General features: G+C 37.7%; 1 protein-coding gene across 5 annotated transcripts in view; it reads right to left on the bottom strand.

Annotated features, from left to right (window-relative positions):
• nell2b (neural EGFL like 2b) overlaps positions 1 to 17,428 on the bottom strand; it is a 138,878-nt gene that overhangs the window by 96,418 nt on the left and 25,032 nt on the right. For all 5 annotated transcript variants that reach the window (XM_049474233.1, XM_049474235.1, XM_049474234.1 and 2 more), the window contains exons 3-5: positions 13,196 to 13,346; positions 293 to 466; positions 33 to 129 (exon numbers count right to left, since the gene is read on the bottom strand). In XM_049474233.1, coding sequence (XP_049330190.1) covers positions 33 to 129; positions 293 to 466; positions 13,196 to 13,346 — 422 coding nt within the window. The remainder of the gene's footprint in view (positions 1 to 32; positions 130 to 292; positions 467 to 13,195; positions 13,347 to 17,428) is intronic.

Here is a 17,428-nt window from a genome sequence, read left to right as displayed (position 1 = left end):
GTAGAGAACTACATTCAATACTTCAAACTTACCTTGAAGAAACCGTGTGCATTATTTCTCTGTCCTAGCCAGACAGTTGACCCTGCAGGAACCTCCATAGACGGCGTTCCCACAACCCTCTCATAGATTCTAAAAACAGCAAAGCATTTAAAAACGATCATTACAATGCAGTCTGCTTTGTTCCCTGGTGGAGAGGAGATCGATGCTCTAAAGTCCTTGCCCTTGGCCTTGAGCCTCCTAGACAGACTGTCGGAGGCACTGAGGGAACCGTAAGTCTCCAGGCCGTACTCACCTGCTGCAGTCCACGTACAGCACCAGCTGTGTGGCACTCAGTGACAGGGCCACTCTGTGCCAGCGGCCATCTGCCAGACTGTAGGGAAACACCTCGGTGTGGATCTGCCGCTCTGCCGTCCAGTAGTGCAGCCGCACCTCACTGCGCTGCCCGCTGCTTTCCAGCTCCAAATACCTGCAAATTCAATTTACTTCAGTTCAGTCTTCACTCCAGTTCTACACAGGCACAACCAAACACTTGCCAGAGCCATGTGGTTCTAGCAGCAGGATCATCAGGCAGATTACAGCATTAACTGGCAAAGCATTACAGGAGAGTCAAACAGTGCCCTCCAGACTTACTGGCAGCCCTGAGAAGATGAGCAAGAAATTATGTTATGTAGTATATCTATAGACTTAAAAACACATTAGAACTAAAAAGAAGGGACTAATTCAGAAACTAAAGTTCTGCCACTTGCAATGTGGCAATTTTAAAAACAGGCACTCAATTATCATGTTTACAAAGATTCAGTAAAAATAAATACACTTTACTGATTTGAGGTAAAAACCTAAACACTAGCAGGTTCTTAACAGTTTTTGCCCACTATAAAAAAACTGAGTTGAATGAAACAAGAAAGTCCACAAAACTTTTAGGTAAAGTTTACTAAATACTATAGAAAGTTGTTTTTGAGATGAGATTCTCCCTCAGAATGTTAGAACGGAAAGTAGCACCCCTTCCCCTTTTCAAACTGAAAAACTTAATAAATCTACATTGCATGAATGGTGTATTTATCATTTTAAATGATAAACTTTTCTAAGAATCTTTCTCCTGCCATTTTGCATGCTGGCATAGATGATATAGATGTATGACGAGACCTATAACAACATTGTACTGTTATGCAACATATTAAACTAGAATTGTCCTTGTATAGTTATTAATATAGTATTGAAAAACATTTTCCTTCTTTTCTCATTTTTTGTGAGTTCAGTTCAGGTCAAAATACCTACAGTTGTGGCTAAAAGTTTATATATACTTACCATGAATTGTCAGTAATTTATTTTATTTTTTCTTTTAGTATAAATTTAGAACTTATATTACAAAGTTAATTTTGTTTTTATTTTAAATCAGAAAATATCCAATTTATATAGAGTCCAAGTTCTACATAAAGCACACATAATACTTAATAGCCCCTTAGCAAGTTGTTTTCGTAGTCGTCAAATAGCTTTTAGAAGAAACTGATTTTTTTTTTTTTTTTTTTTTTTTTTTTTTTAACTTTCCTGAGCAGAAAGGGTGATTTTAAGCACGATAACTATTTCTGTTTGGATAAAATATACTGTCCCAGATATTACTGCAATAAACAATAAAATAACTGCATAATAATCACAGTTAGTGAACCTTTAATTATTACAAATATTTAGACAGGAAAAATGCAATACTTCCATAACAAAAAACAAAAAAATCACAAATACAATAAACCGCTGTTTTAAACAAAGTCAACATACTACCTAATTAATGTTATTGGTCCTTCCTTGCTAAGAAACACATAATGCTAAGATCAGCCAAAATTAATGAGATCATATCCACATGTTGTACAACAAGACAAAAATGTAATTGTAATTGTGTTGGATGTCTTGAACTGATTATATTTTTAAGCACAGTCCAACCAAGTTTCAACTGACTGGTTTAGTGGTTCTCAACCCTGGTCCTGCAGTACAAGTAATCTGCACATTTTGGTGTTTTCCTGCTGTAACAAGACACACAGTTCTTTCTTGGACAAGAGCCTCTTAGTCTATGGTGATGTAAAACATCTAAAATAAAAACTGGTGAATGTATAATAATAATAATAATAATAATAATAATAATAATAATAATAATAATAATAATAATAATAATAATAATAATAAATGTCCTTTTCATCTTTTCCTTCAGATGGTCCTGCAGATGTTAGGGTGAAACAGTAGGCATACTAATTTATGTTTATATTTCTTTTGTCCTATGGCTGCTGTAAACAGACGTCCCATGATATGAAAACCAAGCAGAGCCATCAGAGTGTCTGTCAGCTCATCTCAGAACAGCACCTGACTCTACTCTCTGTCCGTCTGTCACTCTCGCTGACTGCCCCTCACTGTTTCTGAATGTGTGTTTAACAGAGCGAGAGACTGCTTAAGTGTCAAAAAGTGTCAAACTAAATGTCTTGTTTCATAAGCAGAAATTAGCATGATTTAGAGCAGCATGTAGGGTCAGGCAGTACGACTAAACATCTGTATTTCCAAAAAATATAAAGTATATCACTATTTGTTTCCGCCTGCCCGCCTGCTTATCAGTCATGACTGAGGCTTCATGAGAGGTTAATGGCTTATTGCTGTGTTAAGAGTACAGAGAATATAAAAATATTTGAATTTCATCATGTATAAACAGAAGGAATTTAGTACTATATGATTAAAACATTGATCCATCACAATTTTTTGTGACTGGTTCTATTAATATTATTATATCTCATCATAAACTGCCTGGCCAAAAAAAAAAAAAGTTACCACCAAAAGAAAAAGGTCACACACACTAATATTTCGTTGGACCACCTTTAGTTTTGACTGCAGCACACATTTGCTGCGGCATTATTTTAATAATCTTCTGTAATATCACAAGATTTATTTTTTTCACCAAGATCTTGAAGCATTGATGACGGTAGAGTCTGACCACTGCACAAAGCTTCTCCAGCAGATCCCAAATATTCTCAGTGAGGTTAAGATCTGGACTCTGTGGTGAACAATCCATGTGTGAAAATGATGATCTCATGCTCCCTGAATCACTCTTTTACTATTCCATCCCCATGAATCCTGACACTGTCATCTTGGAATATATCTGTGTCACCAAGGAAGAAAAAAATCCATTGATGGAATAACCTGGTCTATATTTAGTATATTCAGGTAGTCAGCTGACCTCATTCTTTCAGCACATACTGTTGCTGAATCTAGACCTGACCAACTGCAGCATCAACCCCACATCATTTACTTACTTAAATCCAGTGTATCACTATACCATTGGAATTGACTTGAAGTAAAAACCCACTGAAAACAGTACAGTACAGAGAGCAAGAGAGAGAGAGAAATGGGGACATGTTAGCCAAGAATGTAAAGCTATGAGTAAAGCTTGTGTATGGCAGATCTTTGCCTGAAGAGTCTCACAGGCCTGTTTGTTGAGCGTTCTCTAAGTGAGCCTTTAGTAATGTTGAGTTGATCTCCTTTGTAACCATGGGTTGGTTAGGACTAACAAGCAGGCTCACTTTTTAATCATGCAAATAACTCTCCTGGGGCTGCTTGGGGAGCGTATGTTATGTGAGCCTATTGTGCTTTTTATGATGAGTCTAAGGATGTTTTCACAGTAGTTGTGGCTAATATATCAGATCTAACTTTGCTTTATCAGCAGTTTAGGTCAAATAAAAAGCAAATCAAACAGCACTAAAGTTACAAATGAACCAAATACTGCTGGTATGAAAACGCTCTAAATGTGCAGCACTGAATTTTGATCTACAACTTTTTGTATAAGCTAATATTTTGTGTTAATTGTCTTTAACAATTGACCTGCACTGGTGATTCTAGTGGACTGCTTTAATTATTTTAGATCTAAAGACAAAATGAGGATCAATTAAGTGGTTGCTATGGTCAGTGACATCATGTGATTAAATGTGTGTGCTCAGAAACAGCTGGTCATCAGTCACAACCAACACAGAGTTCTAAAGCAGCTTAGCACAGGGGAATCTCCAATCACATAATATTACCAGTGCCCAGAAGGTGAACGTTAGCATGTGCTTTTTTTTTTAAAGTGCCTTTGTATCTTTTTGATCACCGGACAGCTGAACATGCTGCTTGGAGAACACTTCCAGTATTTACAATACTAATTTATTAGCCAAATAATTGTTCATATGACTAGCATTACACTGAGTGATGAGAAGAAAAGGAAGAGAAATTGGGTTCTCAATGACTTAACCAATGACTGCACACTTTACTGCAGTTGAACAACAGTTACAGCAGTTTCTTATTGAGATTTTATCATGTTACTGCTGTGGAGCTTCTCCAGATGTTTACACAAAATGGTCATGCTGCTACACAGTACTCAATTTTACACATCACATATCAAATCCTACTGATGTTAAAGTGAAGGGTTTCCAATTTTCGGACATTGTTGGTCGGGCACAATCCTGCCTGACCTTATGTTAAGCTGCTGGAGATTTTAAGCTGGATGTTGTAGAATGGATAGGGTGGAGTCACGCGAGTACACACATGGTATTGTAATTTTAATGGGACCATACATGAACAAAAGGTATTAACATGAGCAAAAAGTTAATTAATACTTTGAAAAAATAAGGAATAATGCAATTAAAAAATAAACTAAAATGATGAAAGGGTAAAACTTATAAATATAGATTTTTTTTTTTGTTAACAACTTTGTGTTTATTGAAACTTTTTGATTATTGACCATATAAACATAAAAATAAACATAATTATGCTGAACTGAGATTCAATATAGGGATAAGATAAAACATAAAAACTAATATAAAATTGTAGGTTTGTTTTTATTTTTTGAAAAGAAGAAGCCTGTTACAAAAAAAATTCTAAATTGGTTGATAATATCTGACCATATATTAATGGTTTTACCTGAAGCTCCCTGAAGTCTAGTGCATGATCGTTCATGGACAGCAATTGACAGATAAATATAAATTTTGATTAATTTCCACTTAACTGTCCAGCCCTACTACAGCATACAAGCATCATTTTTCAGAAGGGGTGTACGATTTAGACAAGTTTTGCAATTAAGCAATAGAACACAAGAGGGAGTGTGTTATCAGGAATAACATCACGGCTGTGATTTGGTCCTAGGCACGAGCTGAATGCGAGTATACAACAGTTTTTCTTTTTTTTTTTTTAACAAAATGAATCAAGAAAATAAATCAAAGAACTTAAAAAAAAAAAAAAAAATGGAGAATGAATATGCTTTAATATGGACTGTGCCTTCTGCCAAAAAGTAGTTCCACAAGAACTGTAGAAGAAATGAAACTTAACTACACAAGGGTGTATGGTTTATACAGACTAACATCACGAAAGTTAGCTTGAAATCAAAATTGGGAATAAGTGAAGATGGTAACGTTAGGAGTGTGGAATAACGCTAAAACTCTCCTCTCCTGCTTTGTGGAGTCAACTTCAGGTAAAAGCTGCGCATTTTTTGAGCATTTCTGCCTGTTTTGCTGGGTGGTGTTGGTTTTAGCTAGCTGGCTGGACTGTGGTTAGGTTAGCATAGCTTGCTTCAGCTCAGCATTAGCTTAGCTTAGCCTAGTCTGGCTGGTTACCGTTCTGGCTGTCAGACGGCATTAGCCGAGCGATTTTCCTTCCCTTTTTTCCACAAAAGACGAGCCAGCGCTGCGGGCTGAGGTTGAGCATGCCGCGGCTGAGCGCTAGCCTGTGCTAAGCTAACACTGCTGCAGGTGCCGTTGATGATTCAAAGCTGTCCTGTGTGTATACGCCGTTACTTGTTTAGTGTGAGAAGGCCGTGATGTTATATTACAAATATCAGCACGGCTAGAACACTTCCCAAACAATCAGATTATGAGGTCGGAACTAACTGTTGTATAAAGTGCAATAACGCTGTGGGTTATCCCAATATCAGTGTAAAACATGATAAACAAAAATCCTATATTAATTTAAGCTACGTAAACTGAAGGTTTTTCGGCACTTGGCTCGGCTGCACTCATATTCCTCAGGCTAAGTAGTAGTTTGGTGTGTGCGTTCACCGTGGAGCTCTGCCTCACTCTGCCTCCAGCCTTGTTATGTCACTTGAACACAGACTGTTATTCACAGTGTTATCCCAGCTCTTTTGATGTGTTTATTGTTATCATATTGCGATAAGAAAAATAAAAAAGGTCCAGAGATACAGGTATTTTATGAAGCTACAGTTGTTGTTGTTGGCTGTTCCATATGCAGCAATATGAAATTACTTTTAGAGATAAAATATAACTTTCAAGCAAAACTGACACTGTGGATACTCCTTCCTGAAAGCAAGGTATATTTCATTACTGTTATGGATCAGAGTATTACCAAAAACATATGAAAGCCCACACTGAGAGATATTTTCAGGAGCAATATTTTCACCCTGGAGCTGAATCTAACACGTTGTCTCCTCCTGTAAAGGAGCCCTGTGGAACACAATGAGATGGAACAGTGGGGGCATGGGATAAAAGCAATTAACATTGCTCAGGGTGTTCACACACAGCTGCCTTCAACACAGACACATCAATCAGAGGCGGCTTCAGATTTCTGATTGCATTGCCAGAGCTGAACAAATAGCGTTTAAACACTCACTCATGGATGGAACTCATCATTAACACAGAGCAATGCAGAATTGCTCGCCATCTATCAAGTTATTAATCATCTGTGTGCAAATCAATTAGCTGTACAATCTACCATATTAAACATCAGCCATTCATTAAAAAGTCCACAATCCAGTCTGACTGTGTTCAGCCTCATTGATTTTACTCTCCATCTTCTTTACAGCTTACATGCAGTGCAATAAGATATCCAATCATAATCACATTAACTACCAAATTCATCAAACTTACCATCAGCACAACTAGCAGGCTAATCACCTGCCCACATTTCAGTTCATTTGCAAATGTAATGAATGATTCTGGAAAAGGTTTGGTTCTGTTTACCTTTCTGTTAAAATATAAGATTATTCCAGATTATTTCTCAACATTTCTGTATAGTTCAGTCCCTGTCATTTAAACAGTCATTCATTTAGGTTTGATGTGAAACTGACTTTTCTAAAGAAGTATTTTTCTGCAAATGTGAACTTATTTAAAATTAAATTAAGGGGGTCACAGAATGGTCCAGCAGTTTAAAGTGCTGTCACTATGATCGGGAGATGATTGTTGGTTCGAATCACGATCATGCACCTTGCCATCAGCTGCCGAAGCCCTGAGAGAGCACAATTGGCCTTGCTCTCTCTGGATGGTTAGATGGTGCTCTTTCCCCTTATCACTCTTAGGGTTATGTAGATCAGCACAAGGCATCTGTGAGCTGATGTATCAGAACCGAGTCGCTGCGCTTTCCTCCGAGTGCACTGTGATGCTACTCGGCAATGCAGCATCAGCAGCATTTGGAAAAGAGGAGGATGCTGACTTCACATGTATCGGAGGAGGCATGTGCTAGTCTTCACCCTCCTTCACACCCTATGAAGTTGGTACTTCGCTGTTTGACAAAAAATCTTGTATCTCTAAAGAAGTCAATGGGAAAACAAATGTTCCAAGTTCTTTAGGCATTTCTAATGGTACAACAGCTGCCATATTCACAACACATTTTTCCAAAGGCCAACAATTCTTCTCCATCTTGCTTATTATGCCCACAAAGCCTCAATAAGCCAGTTACTTTATCAGGCTATAGCACTGTCTTGCCTTTGGCTCTTAGATGCTTCACAAACTTCACATTTTAATAGTAAAAATTACACTTCCTGACTGTTATTTTAATGATTTATGCAATGTATGCTCTTTATTTCTTAATCCTGGTCCTGCCCTGCACATTTCAGAGGGTTCCCTGCTTCAACACACCCCAGGAACTCTGAAAGAGCTGGTTAATGAGCTGATTAGTTAAATAAAGCATGCTGGGAGCAGGTAAAGCTGTAAATAAGCAGCGCAGGGGGCATCAGGCACAGGATTGAGGAACATATATATATATTTATGCCAATTTTTTAAAAGTTATTAGAAGTCTATGTAAGTAAATGTCTCCTGGTAAATCCTGAAGATTTTGTTCAGTGTGTGTGTGTTTGTGTGTGTGCGGGTGGGTGTGCCTGTGTGTCTGTATGTGAGTGTTGCTGAGAAAGGCACTGATCCGTGAGCCCCCCGTGTTGTGAGCATGCTGACCTTAAAGGGGAGGCATAATCAATACAGTATGTATTTAAGAAATGTCACCGGATGCTCAGTGACATTACACACGCGCCATCAGCAAGGTGGCCCATGCATCAGCACACGCCCTAAAGATGGAGTGATTGGAAAAGGAAAGCAGGAGGAGAAAAAAAACGGATGCCATCAACAGTGTCCCAATGCCCAGAGGGATTTTTATGACGCATCCTTATTGATTATCCCTTTCTTTCTCCTTGGGATAAAACAGCCAAGAAACAAAGGAAAACAAACAGCTGTCATCTGTGGCATTTTCTTTTCTTGTAGTATAAGAGAGGAAAATCCCAAAACGTGATTAAGAAAATTCTCAGAAATGAACAACTATCAGGAATGTGCCGCTGAGGGTCAAATTTGTGTCAACCCTGTGTGTGTGTGTGTGTGTGTGTGTGTGTGTGTGTGGAAGAGAGCTTGCTATCTAATATGATAATGATTAAGTGTAAACTCTAACAATTATTTTGACAGCTTGATCTTTGGCACATGATTAATATGCGGTGGCTTATGCCTGGTCCCTGTAATCTATTCAGAGGACACCAGCTGTTGATATTCTGCTGATGATGTGCGAGCACAGAGCGACCTTCAAGTAGAGGTCATGTGATGATTTTCAAAAAAACGCTGACTAGAACTGGACAGAACTATAAATGTTTAATAATGACGAAGAACAGAAAGGCTAATGTTCACACTGAAAGTAGAAGTGGTCTAAACTAGGGCTGGAAAGCTAAGCAAATTAATTTGATTAAATCAAATTTCTACCTCTTAACAGGCCAGGATTATTGTCAATTGTCAGTCTGACCTTACATCACTAAATCTTGAGGAACGTTACTGAAAAGCATAATTATAACTGTAATAGAAAAAAAAAAAGTAAATCAGCTAATGTCAAACTATAACTAATAGAATTATAAAATTGGCTCTTTCCTGAACTTCATTTTAAAATCCATATTTTCCTAAATACAAATCAAACAGTTCATGTCCTTCAAACCTTTAGTTTCTTTATGTTTGTCTAGTTTTTACGTCTTACAAACATGCATAGTATGGGTTGATTCCTGTTACTGATCTGGAATTATTAAGTGGAGTAGAGAGAGAACAGGCAGCTTCTCAAAGTGTCCTGTATGAGATTTCAAACCCTCAAAATTTTAAAATGTAAATAAGTTATTTTACTGCAGAAAAAATAATTTTGTATCACCTACACATGTAGCCCGTATACGGGTCAAGGCATGTTAATAGATGATAAATCTTTACATGTAAAAGCCGTCAAAGGAAATCTCAGTATATAGACATCTGTTTCTGTCAGAAACCTGTAAAGAAGTGTCAGTGATTTTTATATTTTACATATTTCCTAAACTGAAACACAGGCAGGTGCTGTTTGCATCATGTTTAACATAAAAGCTGCATGTAAGGCTGAAGGGGGCTGCTAACTATTCGTAAAAAAAAGAAATTAAATGTAAAGGAATATATAGCTCTTTAAATTGTGCTTTTTGTTTACAAATAAAGCAACTAAAGTTGTTCTGAAAGAACTAAAAATTGTAATCAAGAATCGCTCATATATTTGAAAAATATCAAGATTTGTTTAAACAATATCGCCCAAAAGCAAGGCCAAAATCACTGCAGAATGTTTTTTTATTATTATTCTAAACAAGCAGGGGCTCACCTGACCAACCATGTAAAGACCAACTGATTAAACAACTGGAATCAGGTCTGGAATCGATTGTCTGGGATTAAAACCTGCAGCCACACCGCTGCTGCTATTTTGATAAGATTAGACATCGCTGGTTTGAGTGTTTGCCCTTAAACCAGGGATAATTGTTAGATTCTACCCAGTGTGGGCGTCTGGATGATTGTGTAACACAACTGGCAGTTAGTATTTTCCTCCAAGCTTGCTCAGCTGTTCAACACCATGAGCCACCAAACACTTGCCCAAATCACGCTTTTTTTTTTTTGTTTCTTTTTTTTTTTTAGTTTTTGCAAGTTAGTGTGAACAAAATACACACTGAATTATATTATAATATGATATACATCTAATATATATACACTGCTCAAAAAAATAAAGGGAACACTCAAATAACACAATATAACTCCAAGTAAATCAAACTTCTGTGAAATTAAACTGTCCACTTAGGAAGCAACACTGATTGACAATCAATTTCACCTGCTGTTGTGCAAATGGAATAGACAACAGGTGGAAATTATTGGCAATTAGCAAGACACACTCAATAAAGGAGTGGTTCTGCAGGTGGGGACCACAGACCACTTCTCAGAACCTATGCTGTCTGGCTGATGTTTTGGTCAGTTTTGAATGTTGGTGGTGCTTTCACACTCGTGGTAGCATGAGACGGACTCTACAACCCACACAAGTGGCTCAGGTAGTGCAGCTCATCCAGGATGGCACATCAATGCGAGCTGTGGCAAGAAGGTTTGCTGTGTCTGTCAGCGTAGTGTCCAGAGGCTGGAGGCGCTACCAGGGGACAGGCCAGTACACCAGGAGACGTGGAGGAGGCCGTAGGAGGGCAACAACCCAGCAGCAGGACCGCTACCTCCGCCTTTGTGCAAGAAGGAACAGGAGGAGCACTGCCAGAGCCCTGCAAAATGACCTCCAGCAGGCCACAAATGTGCATGTGTCTGCACAAACGGTTAGAAACCGACGTCCACAGATGGGGGTTGTGCCCACAGCCCAACACCGTGCAGGACGCTTGGCATTTGCCAGAGAACACCAGGATTGGCAAATTCGCCACTGGCGCCTTGTGCTCTTCACAGATGAAAGCAGGTTCACACTGAGCACATGACAGACGTGACAGAGTCTGGAGACGCCGTGGAGAGCGGTCTGCTGCCTGCAACATCCTTCAGCATGACCGGTTTGGCAGTGGGTCAGTAATGGTGTGGGGTGGCATTTCTTTGGAGGGCCGCACAGCCCTCCATGTGCTCACCAGAGGTAGCCTGACTGCCATTAGGTACCGAGATGAGATCCTCAGACCCCTTGTAAGACCATATGCTGGTGTGGTTGGCCCTGGGTTCCTCCTAATGCAGGACAATGCTAGACCTCATGTGGCTGGAGTGTGTCAGCAGTTCCTGCAAGATGAAGGCATTGAAGCTATGGACTGGCCCGCCCGTTCCCCAGACCTGAATCCGATTGAGCACATCTGGGACATCATGTCTCGCTCCATCCACCAACGTCACGTTGCACCACAGACTGTCCAGGAGTTGGCGAATGCTTTAGTCCAGGTCTGGGAGGAGATCCCTCAGGAGACCATCCGCCACCTCATCAGGAGCATGCCCAGGCGTTGTAGGGAGGTCATACAGGCACGTGTAGGCCACACACAATACTGAGCCTCATTTTGACTTGTTTTAAGGACATTACATTAAAGTTGGATCAGCCTGTAGTGTGTTTTTTCACTTTAATTTTGTGTGTGGCTCCAAATCCAGGCCTCCATTGGTTAATAAATTTGATTTCCATTGATGATTTTTGTGTGATTTTGTTGTCAGCACATTCAACTTTGTACAGAACAAAGTATTCAATGAGAATATTTCATTCATTCAGATCTAGGATGTGTTATTTGAGTGTTCCCTTTATTTTTTTGAGCAGTGTATATATATTATATCTTATAGGTTTTCAATGCTGCTTTGTGTCACTTAATATATGGTCTGAGTAAGCAGTTTGGAATTCATTGTCAATTAATTTGTGTTCAAATCATTGGAAAACTGTTCAAGATGTCAGTGCTCACTAGGGGTGGGCGATATGGTCCTAAAATCATATCACAATATTTCATGGTATTTACGCGATAACGATACTCTTGGCGATATAAATTAATGATTTGTTTTTTTTCCAAGAATACACTACTGCAACAAAATGAAAATTTTATTTTATTATTGCATATGATTTATGCCACACCCCTGCCTGAGATATTAAAAAAATTAAAGAATTTTATCAGATTTGTAATAGAAGTCAATGATCCCGAATGTCATGATCCTAATGATGCACTCCAAATACATCTCCATATATCCAGAATTAAAGTAAAATAAATGATAATGAACAGATATAATCTTTATAGTCTCTAGTAGATATATAACGATAAATTAGAACAGTGAATTTTTCTTTTGCTAAAAACAGTAAAACAGTAGTACATTGATGTGACAGTTAGTGAGGGGTGATATGGTACGATATTTCAGGGTATAATATCGTTCACGATATTTAAAAATGTTGGCGATATTATCGCATACGATATGATATGGCACACCCCTAGTGCTCATAGAGCTAAATGACTATTTGTGTTATTTGTTGTGTTACATCACTGAACATTGGGGAACAAAAATGACCCTACATGTTTTATCTGGATTGTAAAAGGTTTCTATTTTGCTTATATTTATGAGTGATTATTGGAGTATTTAATATTATGCTACACTAAAATGTTCTGCAGGTGTTATTAAAGACATGACGGAGAAACCAGACTCTACAAACCATCACTGATTGTGGAAACTTCACGCTAGACCTCAAGCAGCTTGGACTGTGTGTCTCTCCACTCTTCCTCCAGACTCTGCTCCCTTGATTTCTTTTACTGATGGTCAGTGATGGTTTGGAGAGACATCATGTCATCTGCTAGTGTTGATCCACTGTGTTCTATCAGGTCTAAAGTCAGTGCTTGTGTAACAGAACTGGCAGTTAGCATTTTCCTCCAAGCTTGCTCATATATATCTACTCTGATGTGCGTGGCGGTCTCATAATAAATAAGAAAGTGTGTTCAGGTGTCATTTCTGGCATATTGCTATCATAGCAACAAATATGCACCAAGCATGCCCAACACGTGTGCAACCCATGCAGTGCACAGACTCGACTTTTACATCAACAATACAATAAACAGAATGCAAAATAAATTAGCATTGCTGTTCAGATTTTAACAATAAACCAGATTTTGGTCCATAATTTACCAGCACAAAGAGTTGTATCCATCATTGGTCTGATGAGCTAACAGGTCTGGTATCAGTTCATTGCGTACCTCTGCTCTCCATGATGTATGGACAGCATCACCCCGGAGTTGAATTTGTCCTGTTTGAGGGTCAGCAGGAGGGTGAATTCCACCCTTCCTCTGAGCTTCTGCATCATCCGCTCGGAAACGCCTGCTGAGGCTCGCACACTCCTCCACATGTCTGTGTAAGAGAGAGAGAGAGAAAGAGAGAGAGAGAGAGAGAGATTTAGGCAGGGACAGAAATGCAAGTAAACGGATTTCCAGTGAAGAACACACTGATGATCTTTTTTCTCCTCTTTCAAACAAACAGTCAAAGAAGACGAGGCTATTCTCATGTCAAAAGACAGACAGGAAGAAAATCAATGAGTTGTGAGGGGGTTAAAAACAATGTTGCATATTTCATAGGTCAGTGTCTTAAGAAATGTGACGTCCACACAGACATGTATGGAAAATACAAGGCTGTCGAACACAACTGGCATTTGAATGTTCAGCTGTTCAATGCCACACACCACTAAAAAGTAGCATTACTTTCTTCATACATCTAAGTAAATCTATCATTTTTGAATTGTATGGTATTTTGTACACATTGTGTGCATATGTATATTTTACTTTTTAATTTTTCTCTACATTGTAAATTATTTCTTTCATCCAGTATAATCCAGAATCATGTACTAAACTTAAAAGTGATAACCAAACTAAAATACTATGTGAAGCATTTAGTTGCGCTCTTATCTAGGGTTCTTAGGCTGGTAACTCTGATGAACGTATCCTGTGCAATAGAGGAAACTCTTGGTCTTAAACACATTAAGAGGAAAAGTAATTTAAAAGTAATTAACTCTTGATAAGTTCAGCACAGCTGTTAACTGAAAGCCATGCCAGGTGACTCTACGTCAGAAAGCTGCCTGAGAAAACTCCACGATGTGCAAAGCTGTCATCTAAGCAAGAGGTGCTACTTTGAAAAATCTAAAATATAAAACATATTCTGGTTTCTTTAACACTTCATCAAATGTTTGGATGACTTTAGTATTAATGCAGAACATTAAAAACATGTGACGTGTTTAAACTTTTGATATTACAGATGGAAGTGAAGATTGACTATGTATATTTATCAGACAATAATTAAACAGATCCCGAGAACTGGTCAGATCATATGATCTCTAGAGTCTAGGGGTGTGTCATATCATATCATATCATACACGGTAATATCGCCAACATTTTTGAATATCGTGAACGATATTATACTCTAAAAATATCGTGCCATATCACCCACCCCCAACTTATTACATCAGGGTACTATTTTTTTTTTTTACACTGTTTTCATTTTCCATTATATATCTACTAGAGACAGATTATGTCGGTCCAGTATCATTTATTTTACTTTAATCCTGGTTGCATGGAGATATTTAGAGTGCATTATAAGTCATCATGACATTCTGGATCATTGACTTCTGTTACAAATCTGATCAAATTCTTGTATTTTTTTTTTATATCTCAGGTAGGGGTGTGACATAAATCGTATGCAATAATAAAATGAAATTTTCATCTTGTTGCAATAGTGTATTCTTGAAAAAAATAAATAAATAATTTATATCGGCAAGAGTATCGTTATCGCGATAATACCATAAAATATCGTGATATTATTTTAGTGCCATATCGCCCACCCCTACTAGAGTCAATCACTCAGTCCAGTACAGTGAGTGTCAAACACAGCAACAACTGAAACCAGCTGCAGTAAAGTCCTAGCAAAGCCTCATAAAGGAAGAAACCCTGTGTTTTGTGTTGTTCATTGGTCCTAGGCTTCAGGCAGACACTGCCTTTAAAAGATTTTCAACATAGTACTAAAAACTTACATTTTATTTTTGGTAAAGTTCATTTGTCCAATTACTTTTAAACCATGCGAAATGAGGAGGTTTTGTAGAAAAATGGTTGTAATTTCTAAACGCTTCATATGATATTTTTGTTCAAAACTTAACTTAAACATGAATGTCTACACTTAAACAGCATCTAAACTTTTTCTTTTCTTTTTAAGTCCATTGCCGTGGCATACAGAGCCAAAATCATGAACAGTGTCACTGTTGAAATATTTCAGGCCTAATTGTACCTTTTAATGCAATACATGCAAAAGCTCTGATCATCAAGTTATACACTGCACATTTGATCATAGGGATAAGATGCTACCCCATGAAGTTTATTGCATCTTCTAACTGTGACTTATGGCCACTCAATGTTTTTCTAACATGTATATTGGTACTATATAACGGGTACCTTCAATCATTTTTACTGACATCGTTGGAGATGTATGATTCTTAACAGTTACATGTTAAAATTGTCAATTAAAATGCTTTTTTTTTTACATTTAAGATTTAGAATTTGAATTCCTCATATTTAAATTTCCAATCTTCTGCTTGGGCATGGCTTTCACTATCCACGGTTTACTATTTGCATTGAATTGTTTTGGTGCCACATATTATTTTAAGTATTTTTAAGTATTTTGAGTCTGTTCAAAAGCTGCTCTCACAAACAGACCTTGCAAACACAAACTTAAACGTCTTCTATTAAGATTTTAAGTGATGGACCAACACAAAGTAGCTAATAACTGAAGTGGAATGAAAATGACTCATGGTTTTCAAAAGTGTATCAATACTTAGTCAGGCCATCTTTACTGCATTTATAGTTACAAGTCTTTGTGGTATGTGAACTAGCGTTTCGCATTTAGAGACTGAGATTTTTGCCCCATTCTTCTTTACAAAATAGATCAAGCTCAGACAGGTTAAATGGAGAGCGTCTGTGAACAGCTTTCATTTCATTTCATGTCTTGTCACGGATGTTCAATGTGATTTAGGTCAGGAACTTGACTGGGCCATTCTGGCTGTGTGTTTAGGGTCATTGTCTTGCTGGAAGGTGAATCTCCTCAAGTCTCAAGTCTTTTGCAGCTTCGAAAATGTGGCTGTGGATTTCTCCAGCTCCTTTGCAGCTCCTCCAGAGCTTCTTATGGTTCCTTAGTGTTGCTTCTCTGATCAGTGCTCTCCTTGCTTGATCTGTCAGTTTGGGTGGACAGACATAGAATGCAGTTGTAGAATATGTTTCCATTTTTTTTAATTATATATTGAACAATGCTTCATGTGTTCTAAGACACAGACCACAGTTTTTGACTTATTAAAAATTAAGTATTTGTTTATCAGTTTTCTAGTCAGTTGATTGCATTGACTGATTAATGCCCATAATTTTTTTTGGTTTGTTTGTTTGGGTTTTGTGCCATATCAGCAACATGTTGGCTATTTTATGGCATCGACAATGTTCATGACTTCAGCACCACAGACTTAAATCAGTGCCTTCTTATGTAGAACTTCCTTTAGCTGGTGGAATCGTTTTAAACCGTTCTTTCATATTTGTAATTAGGGGTGGGCGATATGGCTCTAAAATAATATCACGATATTTCAGGGTATTTTTGCGATAACGATATACTTGGCGAAATAGAAAAAAATGAAAAATAATGAATTAATTTCAGGAATATAGTATAAGAGTATAACAGCATAATCATAATGTGGCAAAATAAATAATATAGCATAAAATAATATAATGCAGCAAAAAATATTGCAGAATATTTAGTGCTTGCATATAAGCTGCAAACTAAAACAATTATACAATAAATACGCCTAAAGCTTCACAGTAAATAAAAGACTACTTTTAAGACAGAACATTTCTATTATCACAATATGGATTTTTAATATCACGATATATGTAACCCTATAAAAGGTATTTCTGGTGGTTAAAAGTGCAGGGCAGTCTACTAAAATATGTTTAATAGTTTGAGGAGCATCATGCCCATATATACTAAATTTAGAGATTCATCTTAAGTGATATAATATAAAATATTGTATTGTGAGATTTCTCATTTTAAAAGCTACAAGACTGCATCAATCACAGTCTGTTGCTACGGCTAAATTCCTCTGTCAAACTAGCAGACATTCACAATCTGGCAATATGGAGAATACTAAATAAACTTTGTGAGTAAGAGAATAAAGACACACACACACACACACACACAATCAGCTAGGGGTTCACAGAGCGAAAAGAACAGCTCAAAAAAGGGAGGAAGAGATGAGCTAGCCTGCAGGATGCTGACTATCTCCTCAGGGAGGAGTGTTTGAATCAGGCCTGTGAAAACATCGGAGACGTCTGGCTTCTGCCTGTCCACACACAACAGAGGGCTGCAATCCTGTAAACATACACAAGCACAAAGTGCTGTCTGTGTGCACAAAC

Source organism: Astyanax mexicanus, chromosome 2 (assembly GCF_023375975.1).
Source record: "Astyanax mexicanus isolate ESR-SI-001 chromosome 2, AstMex3_surface, whole genome shotgun sequence".
Taxonomy (NCBI): Eukaryota; Metazoa; Chordata; class Actinopteri; order Characiformes; family Acestrorhamphidae; genus Astyanax; species Astyanax mexicanus.
Note: the sequence above shows the minus strand (reverse complement) of the source record. Positions and strands in the feature narration are given on the sequence as shown.